The sequence below is a fragment of the Anser cygnoides genome, chromosome 6 (assembly GCF_040182565.1).
Source record: "Anser cygnoides isolate HZ-2024a breed goose chromosome 6, Taihu_goose_T2T_genome, whole genome shotgun sequence".
NCBI lineage: Eukaryota > Metazoa > Chordata > Aves > Anseriformes > Anatidae > Anser > Anser cygnoides.
Window position 1 is genome coordinate 12671377 of NC_089878.1, and position 13659 is coordinate 12685035.

General features: G+C 44.0%; 1 protein-coding gene across 17 annotated transcripts in view; it reads right to left on the bottom strand.

The window, feature by feature from the left end:
* HDAC4 (histone deacetylase 4) overlaps positions 1-13659 on the bottom strand; it is a 248512-nt gene that overhangs the window by 24893 nt on the left and 209960 nt on the right. For all 17 annotated transcript variants that reach the window (XM_066999846.1, XM_066999842.1, XM_066999843.1 and 14 more), the window contains 4 exons: positions 10141-10187; positions 1747-1854; positions 1140-1195; positions 89-176 (listed from right to left, as the gene is read on the bottom strand). In XM_066999846.1, coding sequence (XP_066855947.1) covers positions 89-176; positions 1140-1195; positions 1747-1854; positions 10141-10187 — 299 coding nt within the window. The remainder of the gene's footprint in view (positions 1-88; positions 177-1139; positions 1196-1746; positions 1855-10140; positions 10188-13659) is intronic.

Consider the following 13659-nt stretch of genomic DNA (forward strand, 5'->3'; position numbering starts at 1 on the left):
TGGCCTCACAAGAAACTCAAAAAAAAAAAAAAAACATTAAAAATTTCCAACCTGCTCTCCTGACAGGTAAGAACCAGTGTTTACTCACCCAGTCCACTATTAGGATTTTGCTAACATTCAGTCTTTGCTGGAGCAGCTTGGCTGCAATTGCCACGGAGTTAAAATAGCAGAAGCCCCTGCAAGTGATGAGAGGGGGGAGAAAAGAGGAAAATGAGAGGTGTTAAATATAGGTCTCCCTGGTCCCAATGCATCTATCATCTGAGACATAACACAGTAGGAAGAAATTTCTTCTGCTTTCACTCTGCTTTCCTCTCTGGAAGATGCATATGTGCTCTATTAGGAACACAAAACTGCCAGGCGGCAGCAGGTGTCTCGTGATCTCTCAGGAGGTGCTCTCCCAGCCCTGCTGCAACGAGATGCTGCTCGGTGCCAGCTGCCCACAGGCGACCCTCAGACCTCTGGCGCTCAGGTGTGAGAGGTGGGGACCAAAGTGGACAGGCAGAGGACATGGCAGGGAGGAAAAAGAAAGGAGAGTAGGACTGGAGCACTGAGATGCTATGTGGATTGGCTGGGAGGGAGCAGACGTGCTCGTAGAGGCCTCAGAACACTATGCTGAAGCACCTAGGGCATGAAACTTCTGCACCAGATACATGAGTGCAACATGATGTATGCAAAGCCCTAATACCAACCCTGCTGTATTAAGCACATGCAAGATGCCTGACTGCAGCTTGTGCTTCATGAAGCCTTCCCGCTCTGCCACCTTCCAGTCAGAGCTGTGATGCCAGGACACAATTATGTTTGCTGTGCTATTAATTGTGTATCCTTGCTTTCCCCACATGGGGTGAGCCATTAGCATTTAGCTTAAAACAATTAACAGGAGTAAATGAAAGCATCAGTGCTTTTCCAAAGCATGGCTGTAATGCTGATTCTTGCTAAAAATTATCCACCCAATACCACAAAGCAAGATTTTGCCCTATTCCGGAGAACTACTGGAAGCTTTGAATGGCATACTGTTTTACGTATCAATAAGCAAGAAATTCTGCAACAGTAAACTAACAAAAAGCCTTTCTAACTCAGGCTGTAGGTCACACAACAGGCAAACACTGAAGCGAGGTAATAAAGCCCATACGCATACTTACATGGGTGTGCTTTCTTCTGCATGGTGACCTGGAGGCCGAACAACAGCAAATCCATTCTACACACAGAAGTAAGAAAAGAAAGAAATGAGACAGGTTGGAAGGTTTACTTCACATGGATGGGTGCAGAGGTCATGGCCAGAAGCGCTAACTTTGCTTTGGAATCATGTAGTTGTTCTCCATGGTTTCCTCACAAGAGCATGGCAGTGGATGATGCTCTCCCTTGTTCTGGAGTGGGAAGAAATCCACGTGAAATTTATGGAAACTGGCTGGTACAGCATTTCCTTCCACTCAGGGAAAAAATAAATTCTGCATGAGGTCACTGAACTGGCTGGCCCAGCTGAAGGCAACAAAAAGACTCTTGGATAACACCGGAATAGAGATTTCGCTTGCTGTTCTGGTTTCTTTCTCCCTTTTAATCAGTGCGTAAGAACATTCACCAGGAGTCTGTTGTTCACTTGCTGATATCCTCAAAGATTTTTATGACTGAAGCCAGATGGTGCCATTAAAATGAAGCTAACTGGACCTCCTGCACAACACAGCCGTGAGCTGAGCCCTGTTGATCCTGCACACAGCCCATTCCAAAGCAAAACATTATTTTCATACCAACCTTCAGTTCTCCCGTGGCTACTTTGAAAACAAGCTCAATGACACAGCCCACGGCCAGGCGAGCGGCACCGGACGAGTGGACTTCGTTCCAAATTGTGTCGCTGTCGACCTGATCGAGACACAGAGGAACCACGGTTAGAGGCAGTGAGGATGGCCAGGAAACGGAGACTCATGTTTTATAAGGGAGTTATTCAAACGTATCAAATGTGCGAATTTGCAGAACTGATCTCCGCAGCAGCGGGGCTGGGACTGCCGTCACCCAAAGACACGTGCAGAGCAGTGCCGCGGCAGCTGGCTGCATGCACAAGGACAGTCGTGACACCATCGACGGCTGTCCCAACAAAGGACACTCCAGAGATGACCATTTGCTACAGCTCTGCGATGCTGAAGGGTCAGGGCTGTAACACAGAAGCAAATTCAGCATCTCCAGCAATGTAAACCTGCAGGTGTCTCCCACCAACACTTCTAACACCACCACATCAGCACTTCTCCTCAATTGCTGGAAGAAACCGAACCCAGAGCCAAAAAGAGGTATACAAAATCATTCAATAACCCTAAGAAAAGAAGGACACAATAAGAACACAACACTTAAGAAAAGCCTGCCCAGCCTACACCCGCCAGCAACTGCTGGGGTAAGGTTCTGCTGACACTGCCTTCCCTGGGGAAGCACAACATCAAGCCTCCCTCATCAAAAATAACAGACCTTCAGCATCTAGGTGCTGACTACAGACATTCAATTCAACGCTAACTATCTGACAGCACCAGCATCCTCTATAGTTTCCCCCCGAAAATGTGCCAACAGGCCAACGGCAAGGCATTCCTCAGACATTCTCCGTGTCGTTATTCCACAGGATCATGTTCTAATTCAAACAAAAAGTGAGGAGCGTTGGCTTTTACCACATTCATCCCAACAACTGTACAAAGGCGGGATCGGTTTGCAGACACACGATGAAATGCCTGCTCAGTTTTTACTACAATTCAGCTGGAAGCCACCGAGAGGAGGAGGGGGAAGGACGGCTCCAGGGCCTGCTTCCAGCAGGGGCACCGCTGGGAACGCGGCTCTGGATCTCCTCCCCAGCACCCCGGCCTGTTGGCGCGCCGCGATGAAAGCAAAGCTTGTTTTCTTCTTGCCAGTCACAGACTTTGCAAAATCCAGACTACTGGGACTGTCCCACGTCAGGGTAGCTCTGCTGTACGTTTACCCTATCCATAATAGGATGGATATCCTATCCATCACAGGGTAAATGCAACATTTCTCAATGTGAAAAATCACCAGCTGTTTTTCACATATGACTCTCTGTTGAGCGTATTTATGGAAACAATGGCAAAGGAGAATGAGAGAAAAGGATTATTTGTTTTGTCTGGCATCCAATCTGCTTACTAAGCTGCGGGGAGATGCAAGTCACCCCGTATGACACTAAGCCACCTCCTTCACGGCTGTGCTAAAGCCAGTGGAAATTGTTCCAGGCCTCTTATCGGGGATGGTTTCTGGCATCATCTGCCCTGAGGACGGTTTTGAAGTCGCAGTAAACTATGAAAGCATTAGGAGAATACAAAAAAAAAAAAAAAAAACATCTCTGAGGTGACGTTGCCAATACGTGCACTGTCACAGACTCCGGGGAGAGCTACTGCATTGATGGAAAAGCCCTATGGTACCTCTGTGGTGCCAGGGCTCCCCTCAACCCCCATAAATTTGGGCAGTGACATGGGAATAGAAGTACAACAGGGTTCGAGTTATACACAGCACTGCTGGGAGCTGGGAGCTTGCCTGCAGAAGACAGGACTGGTCTGAACTTGTCTCTCCAAAAGCCCCTGCCAGGGTGGGAAAAGCAAACCTCTTCTCCTCCCTACCGACCAGCACGCTACTGTAGTGCTCTGCGAGGGTCTGTCTCCGGGCTCCTCATCAGCAGTCCCGTGAAAATAGTAAGAGACAAATCAAGTTGCTTTGCAATTAGGATGCCGCTGCTGTGTTCCCTTGGGAGATCCAGCAGTCTGCCTTCTCACATCCTCTCCTCCCATTGTCTGTGAGTGGGAGATACACACAGCTTAAGCAACAGAGAATGCTGGCTTTACTTTTACTAAGGAAATGACAGACCTGGTGCCTGTAACATTAATTTTGGCTCCTGGTATCTCAGATAAGGACAAGGTTGGTAGGACTCCGCTGCCTCACTTCTGCAGGGCAAGGGCCACACCATGGTGGCTCCCATGTTTCTTACCTGCAGGCTCCACTCAAGGGAGATAACAGCGGCACTGTTTAGTCTGGACTGCGCTAATCTAACCTGTCTGTCTTAGTCTTGAAAGAAAATGATTCAGGACACCAACAGCTGAGAGGTGCTTTCTCTCTCTTTGCTCCATGACAGCAAGTACCAGGCCCCCTCCATGGATGCAGAATTGCAGAGGGCCACGTTTATTCATCGTAAAGGCATCAGAGAAATAAAAACACTGAAAAGCAGAATTCATGTGTCCCGTGCACAGGTTTATCTAAGGACCCTCAGATGTCCATTTGTGCCAGCCTTCCCCATAAACCATGCAAAAGTCACCAGTGTCTGAGCCAAGCACCGCTAAATTCAGGCCCTTTGATGCCTGCAGAAACCAGGCTCGCATTGGCAGCGCTTCAAGAACAAGGAGGGCAAGACCGAGCGGTTTTGGAGAGTTATTATTTCTGCAGAAAGAAATTAGGTACTGAGAGAAAGTATTCCACCTGTGGTTTAGAAGCCAGTCTCAAGGACTCTGCCATGCTCCCCTGCTCTGCTACCAAGCAGAAGGACTGGATCAAGAGATGTCCCTTCCCACCTGCAGCTTCTCCACTGCCCCATCCCACATGCATACATCTCCAAGATAAGGATTTAACACCCAGCCACCTTCCCCAGAACGGATGTCTGGAGACTGCTGGGCCCGAATCCAAGGCAGCACTTCATCATCTGTTTGACTGCAAGTGTTTGAACAGTCCCACTGAAGTCATCAGAGCTCTGCGGCAGAGGGGCGTAGACTCTGCCATGGTGGAAAATGTTATTAATGTGGCCCTGAGCTGGACTGCTCTCCAGCTCTGGAGCTGCTGCTGTTTGGTGCTCGGGCTGCTGTTGACCCCTCCATCATTCCTGAATTCTGAAGTTCATTACAGGGAGACGCTATTTGGCTTTCCCTGCCTGCGAGTCCTTTGATGTAGCTGCCATCACAGGAGTTGTTGCTGGGACAGCACATCAAGCCTTACCATCTGGAAGGACTTTACGGAGAGAGGAAGCATATTTCTTGCCTCTTGTTGATCCAAGAGCATGTATTTCTCTTTTTCTCCCCTGAACCAAAGGATACAACTGCGTCAGAGATACTGAGTCTTCCACATCTGCTGCTGTTGAGTGGATGAGCACTCTTATCTCCTTGAGAATAATATTAGAGCCTTGCTTATTCCAACAAAGGAGCTGCTGTTTCTGCTACATGGGCTCTTAGGAGAACTGAGGACTTTCAGAGGTGGGGAGAGTAAATTCAGTTCCTGGGTCCTGCTGCAGACTCCTAAACCTTTGCATGTACACTTATTATTAAATAATGAGGGAAGGTCCGTTTGAGAGAGGCTTTCCTCTTCTAAAAGGAACGTCTAAAATGTTTCTGGGTGAAACCTGAAAGAACTTGTCCTTCCTCTAAACATGAAGTCCTTATTAATATACACGATGAGGCTCCTACTTGTGCTGTGTACTGAACTATATGCTGACAGGCAGCCATTTCAAAATGAAATGAGGACAGTCTTAAAAAAAAAGTTTCAATATTTTAATCTTTTCTTTAGCCGAAGAGCTATGCAGATAACAAACTAAACACAGGGACAGGCAGAGACAAGTGACTCTATAAAGTGAAGGGGAACAACTGAGTTCTACTCTCCTCTCATCACAGCTCATCATCACACCGGCGACAGCAGCACACACCAGCTGTACGGCTGGTGAGCTGTCTGTACCTAACTACATCTCCTTAAGCACTGACTAAAATGCTCACCTATTTTTTCCTTCTAAGACCTGCTAGGAAGTATCTTCTCATTTACATTCCATGGAAGTCACTTTTGTTGTCTGTGCTTTGCTGTATGCTCACACAGGCAAAGATTTTTTACAGTCTAATCAGGACCTTACAATCAAAAATAGAAGAACAGATTCTGGAAGAGATCAAAAACATTAAGAATCACTAGATTTTTTTTTCTAAGAATGAGCACAGAAAAAAAAAGAAAATATTATATGTGAAAACAACAACAAAAAAAAGAATTAAAAATACTAGCTATCATAAAATCAAGTCTTTGAGTGTTTTAAAGTATTTTGATGCAAGTGTGCTGGAAATATTTTGTGGATTTTCAATGCTCAAACTCATTTCTCTAAAATCTTCTTCTAATTATCCTGGATTACGTAACACTTTGGTGCATGTAAATCACAGATTAAAAAAAGTATGTGTGCTGCAGAGAAGTGAAGGTAATGTTGCTAAGTAAAAATAGTGCATACTGTACTTGCAGATGTTGCTAAAGATCAGTGGGAATAAATTACAGTTGTTTAAATCAGAGCTCACATCTGTTGATATAAGTGCTTCTGTGCTTTCTTCCTTTTCTGCTGCGATCAGGATGTGTGCAGGTGGGAGGAGGTTAGCTAGCGTCAGCTACGATGAATTGAAGGCTCCTTGTATAAAACAAACCAATGAGGAAAAAAAAACACAAGACTTTCCAACCACTGGGGAACAAATATCCCTTTTTCTTACTGATTTTGAGACATTGTGACCTCGTTTTTAAAGAGATTGAAAGGTGTTATGTGATGAACTGATTTTCTCTAAGATTTTTCCTGCTCTTTCAAACTTCTGTTGTGACACTAGAATACACACTAGTATAAAGAACTCATGGAAATTCAAACGTTCCCCGATCATTTAAAACAGAACAGGAAGATCTACCAGCTCTTCACGGGCTTCCCCCCACCAAATTGTTCTACATCGCCTTTCAGGACCATTTATTCTTTTAGCCTACATGATATCTCCTATGGAAGAGAGTTGTGTTGTTTGTGTACAGAAAAAGGACTTGACTTCAAGCTTTCCATCCCATAAAATCATTTGACATCCTCAGCACAGCAATCATTCAGCTTTCACCTGCTCCAGTCCAGGTCTCCTTCCTGCCCACCGGCATTATTTTGCATCCAGCAACATTGAATTTCGTGTACTACTTCACTATTTAGTGTCTTGTTATCATGACACCAACAGTATTTCTCTGCAAATATCTTTCATCTTGATGACCCTGAATAAGTCTCATACCATCAGCAAAGTACATTTGCTTACAGCCCATCCCAGCTTTGCAGCATTTCAGTGAATACACAGACCTGTGGGGGGCTGTAATTCCCACCACCGTTTCCCATCTTCTAACTATTGATGCATCCAAAAGAGGACTGGTCCCAACTCATTCTACAGTAGCCATATTTTTGAAAACCTTTCTTTTTCCTTATGATATCATGTTTGCCCTGTAGCAAGCATTTGCCAGACCAGCATTGAGTTCCCTGAGTAAAACCCTCCTTATGAAGCAGTCGGACAACTGGAAAGCTGCCTGGTGTCTTGGTGAGCTGAACGCAAAGACCTGTGACTTATCCACAAGTCTGTACTTATCATTAAGTGACAAAGTCAGAGAAAACTAAACTTCTGCTGAGAAAAATCCCCACTTTTTCAAATCTGGGCTACAAAACATCATCTCTACATAGCCCAGCAGATGTCCCACACGTGCTTTGATCACCTCGTGCACCTCATGTTCCTACCAGTGAAACCAGTACAAAGTGAGTGGAGCCCACACAAACTTCTGACACTACCAGGGCTGCCTCTCCTCAATCTTCTAACTCGAAAGTCGGAGATAAAACAAAGACAGATGACCGCTCAGCAACAAGTAATGCTCTGCCATCCTGGTGATCTAGTGCATGGGAGAGTGTAAACACAACTCTAATGTTCCTCATCTGTCAAAAGAGCTCTACAGACACCTTGCAGCCTATGTGATGGCCAGCCAAACAACAGCAGAACCCTTAAGCTCTCTTGCTAGAACAATTTAAAATAATTTAATTATACCATAATAAGCACTCAATCTCCCAGCAGTCTTCACATGCTGAAACTCCTCAGACTTAAATTACACTTCCTCTCTCATTGAAATTCTTCATAACTGATGTTTTACCCAACGCCCTCATGTTTTAAAACCTTTTTTTTTCTCCGATTTCTTCAAAAAATATTGTATGCATCTGAAAAATGCCTTGTCATCCCCTTTGGTGGAGAAAATAATTTGGTTTTCATCTGCTACTGAAAGGCGTGCTCTGTGGCCCCAGCTAAAATCCCACTGTAGGGCTTCTTCCAGCTTTTTCCCATAGCAAATCAAATCAAGAGCAACTTGTCTCACAGAACTGGCATGCTAACAAAGACTACAGCTTTCCCTGTAGTTCTTCAATAAACACACAACACTGCAAACCAGCTTTCTTGACAAATCTCACACTTCGAAAGACAGTAGAAAACAGGCTTGAAAGGACTACGCTTAAAACCGTCCAGAGCACACACATGCGTGTAACGCTTGATATGCTATAGCCTATCATTCTGTACCATGGCCTCATTTTCCCTACAAATATATGGCTGCAGTGTACATACTAGTTAGAAATGCATCCCAAAAGCAGTGACGAATATGTTTTCCTGCATCAGACATGACAGCAGAAGCGCACGAATAGCTGGCACTGTATTCCAATGGAACTGGGGAACAAAAACCAAGGAAAACAACCAAAATCCATTTTTATGAAAAATTTGACTAACATATTGTTGATTCTAATAAATTATTACTTTTAAAAAGCTTTGCTGATAAAACATGAAAATATCTGCCGGGATTACTACAGCACTGCAGAAATGTTGGCAAATGCTTTATTTCATATTTAGGGGTCTGTGGAGACAACTGAGCAGCAACTTAACTGCACTCGCTATCTTTATTACGAGCTTATCAGTAATACCAGCTCTGTGGCGTTTCCTGCCCTGATTTAGGATTTAATGCAAGACTTCTGGGACTGCACTCGGCTCAGGCACTGTCTCTACTTGTTACCATTCAGTCTTCATTTGCAAATGATAATTTTTGCTTTGAATGGCATGCCTGACTGCAGGGCAGAGTAAATCCAAACCTTTTAAACTCTAGCCAAAAATTTGCCATGAATTAGGAGACTGCAGCATATTTACAATACAAAATAAAATATCGCTACGAGTGCTCAGTGGTGGCGGTATGAATAAACGCCGATTATTCTTTTTTTGACGGGATAATTTTCAAAGCAGCGATTTTGCAAAGACTCAGGAAGAAAACAATTTTGTTTCATTTCCATAACAGAATCCAGACCTCTAGATTCAACCTCACGAGCTACAATTATGCATAAGAACTACCACTGTGAATTTTCAAACACAATGCCTTTTATTGTCTCTTCTCATTCTTTTCCCTTCCTGTTCTCCGAGTTTCTGTAGTGTCACCCTACATAGAAACTTTGGAGCAGAAAGTCTGACTTGAAAGGAAAACTTTCAAGTTTTCAGTTTTAAAAATAAATAAATGAGTTAAAAACAAACCACAACAAACAAACAAAAAATGTAACCCAAACCTTCAACACAAGGTATTTGAATGGTATTTGTTTTTGTAGCCTCATGGGAACAAACAAAAAAGCCTTTTCTACTATATGAAATCTTGACAGATGAAAACTAATGTTGGGCTTTTTCATGATGGATGGCCAGATATTTTGGTCACCTCTTTCAGAATTCAGGCGTGACTGTCCTAGAGCTCAAGAAATGAAAGATGTCAAATACCAAAGACTGCAATTCCCTCACGCTGTGTAACCCGCAAGACTTTTCATTCTAGGACAATAATAGAGCCCAGACACAAATACAATAACTTACTATTTACAGGAACTTCCCCAAAATTGTCCTTCAGTATCACTATTTTATTAATATATTTTCCACCTGCACTACGAGGCATGCAGGCAGCTCTGAAGTGCAAATACTGAAGATGAAACACCTACACAGCACAAGCAGCATGAAAAGCACATCTTGCTTTCTGTGTAGTTGCAGTGCATTTTTGGATTCAAGGCTGCTTTAAAATTCAGTAACCTCTCGTCCATTAAACATCATTGCCTGAAATGAGGTTTCTTGTCCCAAAAGCCAGAGACGAAACATGCCTATGAATGTCCCACACGCTTCAGTGCTCCAAAATAGTTTAAAATCTTCATGCTGCTTTTGAAGAAAGGCACGTGAGGCTGTCACTGCTACCCCGCACCCCAGGCAGACCCTGTTTATGGATAACATCTGGTTGCAATTACCTACTTGATGGAATGCAAAGCAACAATTTTTGTTACCGATGGGACTCAGAGAACAAACAGGACATTATTTACACATTAAAGAGAGTACTCACCCCAACACCACCACAAGGAAGCCTGACAAACATCGACGTTAGAGAACCTGCAGAAAAAAAAAGGGTATCCACTAAGTCAAAAAGTCAAAGTTTATCAGATTTTGGTCCAATTTTATGGCAATGCTGAAAACTTTCTTAACACAGTAACAGACCGTGGTTTCCTAGCAATTTTCAGAAAACACGGTCGATACTGTTATATTACAATGCAGAGATAAACAATACACGCACTTGGATGTGTTCAAAAGCCTCTCCAACATAAAAGCCTTCCATAAATCACTTATTTTTATGCAAGCATTCTGTGCTGTCCTACATTTCAGGCAATCATGCTGACTATAAATGATTGAGACGCTACCAACAACTGCTCAGCATGTCTGAGATGAACATTTTAACTGCTTTCAACTGAAAGCGGATGGGAAATCATAAAAACACCCTAATTATCAGTCATCTGCACAGACGCTAGAAGACTTTGGAGCACATTAGCTTCATAAAAGATGAAGACAAAAAATGAACCGGTGGCAAGCAAACAGAACGTGTTTTGACTGAAAGAGCAAAACCAACATTAAGAATTTGGGAAAAATGGAGAGAAACATCTGTAAGACCAATTTTGCTACTGTAAGGACTGTAACATAACTTCCTCAGCTTGTACATCAGCAATATTATTACCCATTCAAAATTCTGCAGGTTTATAAACCGCACAGTTTATAAAAGAATGTGTTCTCTCATATGCACCACTACCCCCCTATATGCATGTCTTGTACATGTGTCTATGCACAACAAGCGAATGGGGAGAAGGAAATACACGCATGCAGGCACTGTAAAGATCTGTGGTACATTGCCTGAGATTCAATTGCTTGATATCTATTTAAAACCAATGAAAGCTAACAGTTAAATAAACTGTTTTTTGTTTGTTTGTTTGTTTGTTTTTCAACCAAACCAGGTTCCTGCTCTGGTCATGTCTATATTGAAAGAACAAATTCCCTCCGGTGCTAAAGGCCATCTTTGCAGAGCGTGAATTAGCCATGACGTGACACACGTTACTGAGGACCATGCTGGTGTCAAATGCATAGCAGACATACGTTACCCCTTTGACTGAAAGCGGAGTTAATGCATCTGTATTATTAATCTGAGCACACAGTGAGATTCACTCTGTGATTAGATCCACATGAAAACTCTTAGATCATCCTGCCTTAGACCTCCTGTCACATCTTTCACATCTAATCCACCTATTATTTCAATATTTATCTTCTTAACAACAATTTATGATTGCTATCCACAAATTAAAAGCAGCCTCATTTGCCTGCATTTAAATTTGTTCAGCTGGTTCCAAAGCTTCTCACTGTCAAATGAGAGAGAGATTCATATTCTTCGTCTTGAGACTTTCAAGGGCCTTAGCAACATTTCAAGGGGTAAAGTTATGCAACCTGCCTTGAAAGCCACCACCTTTGAGCTCTCCTGATAAAACACAGCAAAGCAGATCTCCGCAATGCTCAAGCTCCTCTGGGGAAGGGAACTTCAACGTCAATAGTGAACGTCCACAGCAGCAAGGCAGCTCTCCCATGCTGGTGAAGGAGGGAACTTGTTGAGAAAGGAGTAAGGCTTAGAAGTAACAGACTATGGGACAACTGCAGAAGAAGAAGTAATCAGCAGAGCCATGGTATCCAAATGCATTGAGATCTGCTTACAGTTCTGAAAAATCTGAGCTATTTACCCCCTTCCCACATTCACTTAAAGAACTGTCAGATGAAGCAACATCCCTGTCATCATTTGCAGAAGCTTAAAAAAAAATCCTCATTTTCATCTTTCAGCTTTACAAGTTCTTCCTTTTAGGCTGAGATTTCTCATGCTTTTTCTTGCTCACAGACATATCAAAGGCGAAGAGTTTACATGGAGCCAGTTACCCTATTGCAGTCGTACACATGTCAAGACACTCAGGTCTAACCAACTCACATTTGCATATGTGAGCCTCATGCAAAGCTTTGGTCTCAGACTTCAAACCTGCCATACATTTAGCCCACAAATATATTTAAAAGAACCCCACAAAGCTGTTTTGTAAATATAAAAGCCTTTTAAACTTTCAACAAGAGAGGATAGCTGAAGAAGGGGCTGCTTACAGGCTTGTTCACCTCTATGCACAAACAAATATGCACACCGAGGCTTTTCAGGGAGGCTTTCCCAACACATCAGAAGCTGTTACTCTCACTCAAATCCAGTACTATGGAGGCCATCAAGCTAAGAAACTGTTGTTTTTTTGGGACAGCATTGCCCTTCCTGCCCTGTTCCCAAAGGAGAGCTTCTACCTGGATACTACACAAATGTCCCCTCCAGGCTCACTCCTCTTGCCATCTCAGCTCTCTGCACTGTCCCTCTGAATTCTGGGTGTTGAGTTGTCACCTCGTGTTCTCCTGCCTGTCAGGATAACTGGCAGCCATGCCGAGAGGCAAAGATGTTTGCTCTTGCCCTGAGCTTGGCATGAGTGTCAGTGCCAGCTGTGGCCAGGCAGAGCTCCACAGCAGTGGCCCTGTGTGATGGGGGCGCCTGAGGGAAAAGCCAGACCAGCTGGACAAAGATGCTCATGGAAGCTGGTCAGGAGTCCGACTCCTAACAGCTTGAGGCTAAAAAGTGCCACGTGGGTTTAGGAAACAAGCTCTAAACTCAGCTAAGCGCTACCAGAAATCCCTTCCTACTGCTGACACCTGGGGCTTGACTTCCTGCCTACACCTGCAGCCTTAAATAGTAGAGAAAAAAAATAAAAAAAAGCTGCTGGGCGGAGTTTTGGGTCATGGCTAGAGCCCCAGCGTTAACCCCAGCCAAGCTCTGGTCTAACACCCACACATAGGTTAGTCTTAGATCTGATTGATCAGGAATACTGCCCCTTGACAACGTGAACTTCTTTGCAAATTACACCTAAACATGCAACTCTTTGTACTGGAATACCCTCAGGTACTGCAATTATTTTTTTTCACTAGAGGCATAAACTTAATCTCTAAAGACATTTTAAAATGAATGATTGAAAGACACGTGGGGGCACAGAAAACCTACAGAAGTCATCAAAGGTAGAGCAAGAGTTTCTTTTCCCCCAGGTTCTCTAAACAGGTTTGTTTCAGCAAAACCTGGGAATCTCAAAATCCCGTGCTAAACAAGCAATCTGTTCTCTTGCCCAAATACACCTGTGGAACTATTGATGCAGACTGTGCCAAGACTTAAAAGGGAACAGCAAAATATTTCAAGAGGATCTGACACTGGAATGAGCGGGAAACACCCAGTGTTACCACAGCCCACCCTACCAGCGTATCTGGCAAGGGGCATCGAATGCCTGACTATCAGTTGCCCCTAAAGGAGCGGGGTTAGGATGGCCCAGAGCCCCCTGGTCCCATGCAGGCGATGACCACTGTCAGAGGCAGGGTACAAACCCCACCTGATCCCGGCTGGTGAAGCCACCAGTTCAGGTGCTAGAGGACTGCCCGCCTCACACCACAGGGAATCTGATCCAGAGTGGATGGCTGGGGGACAGATACTCAT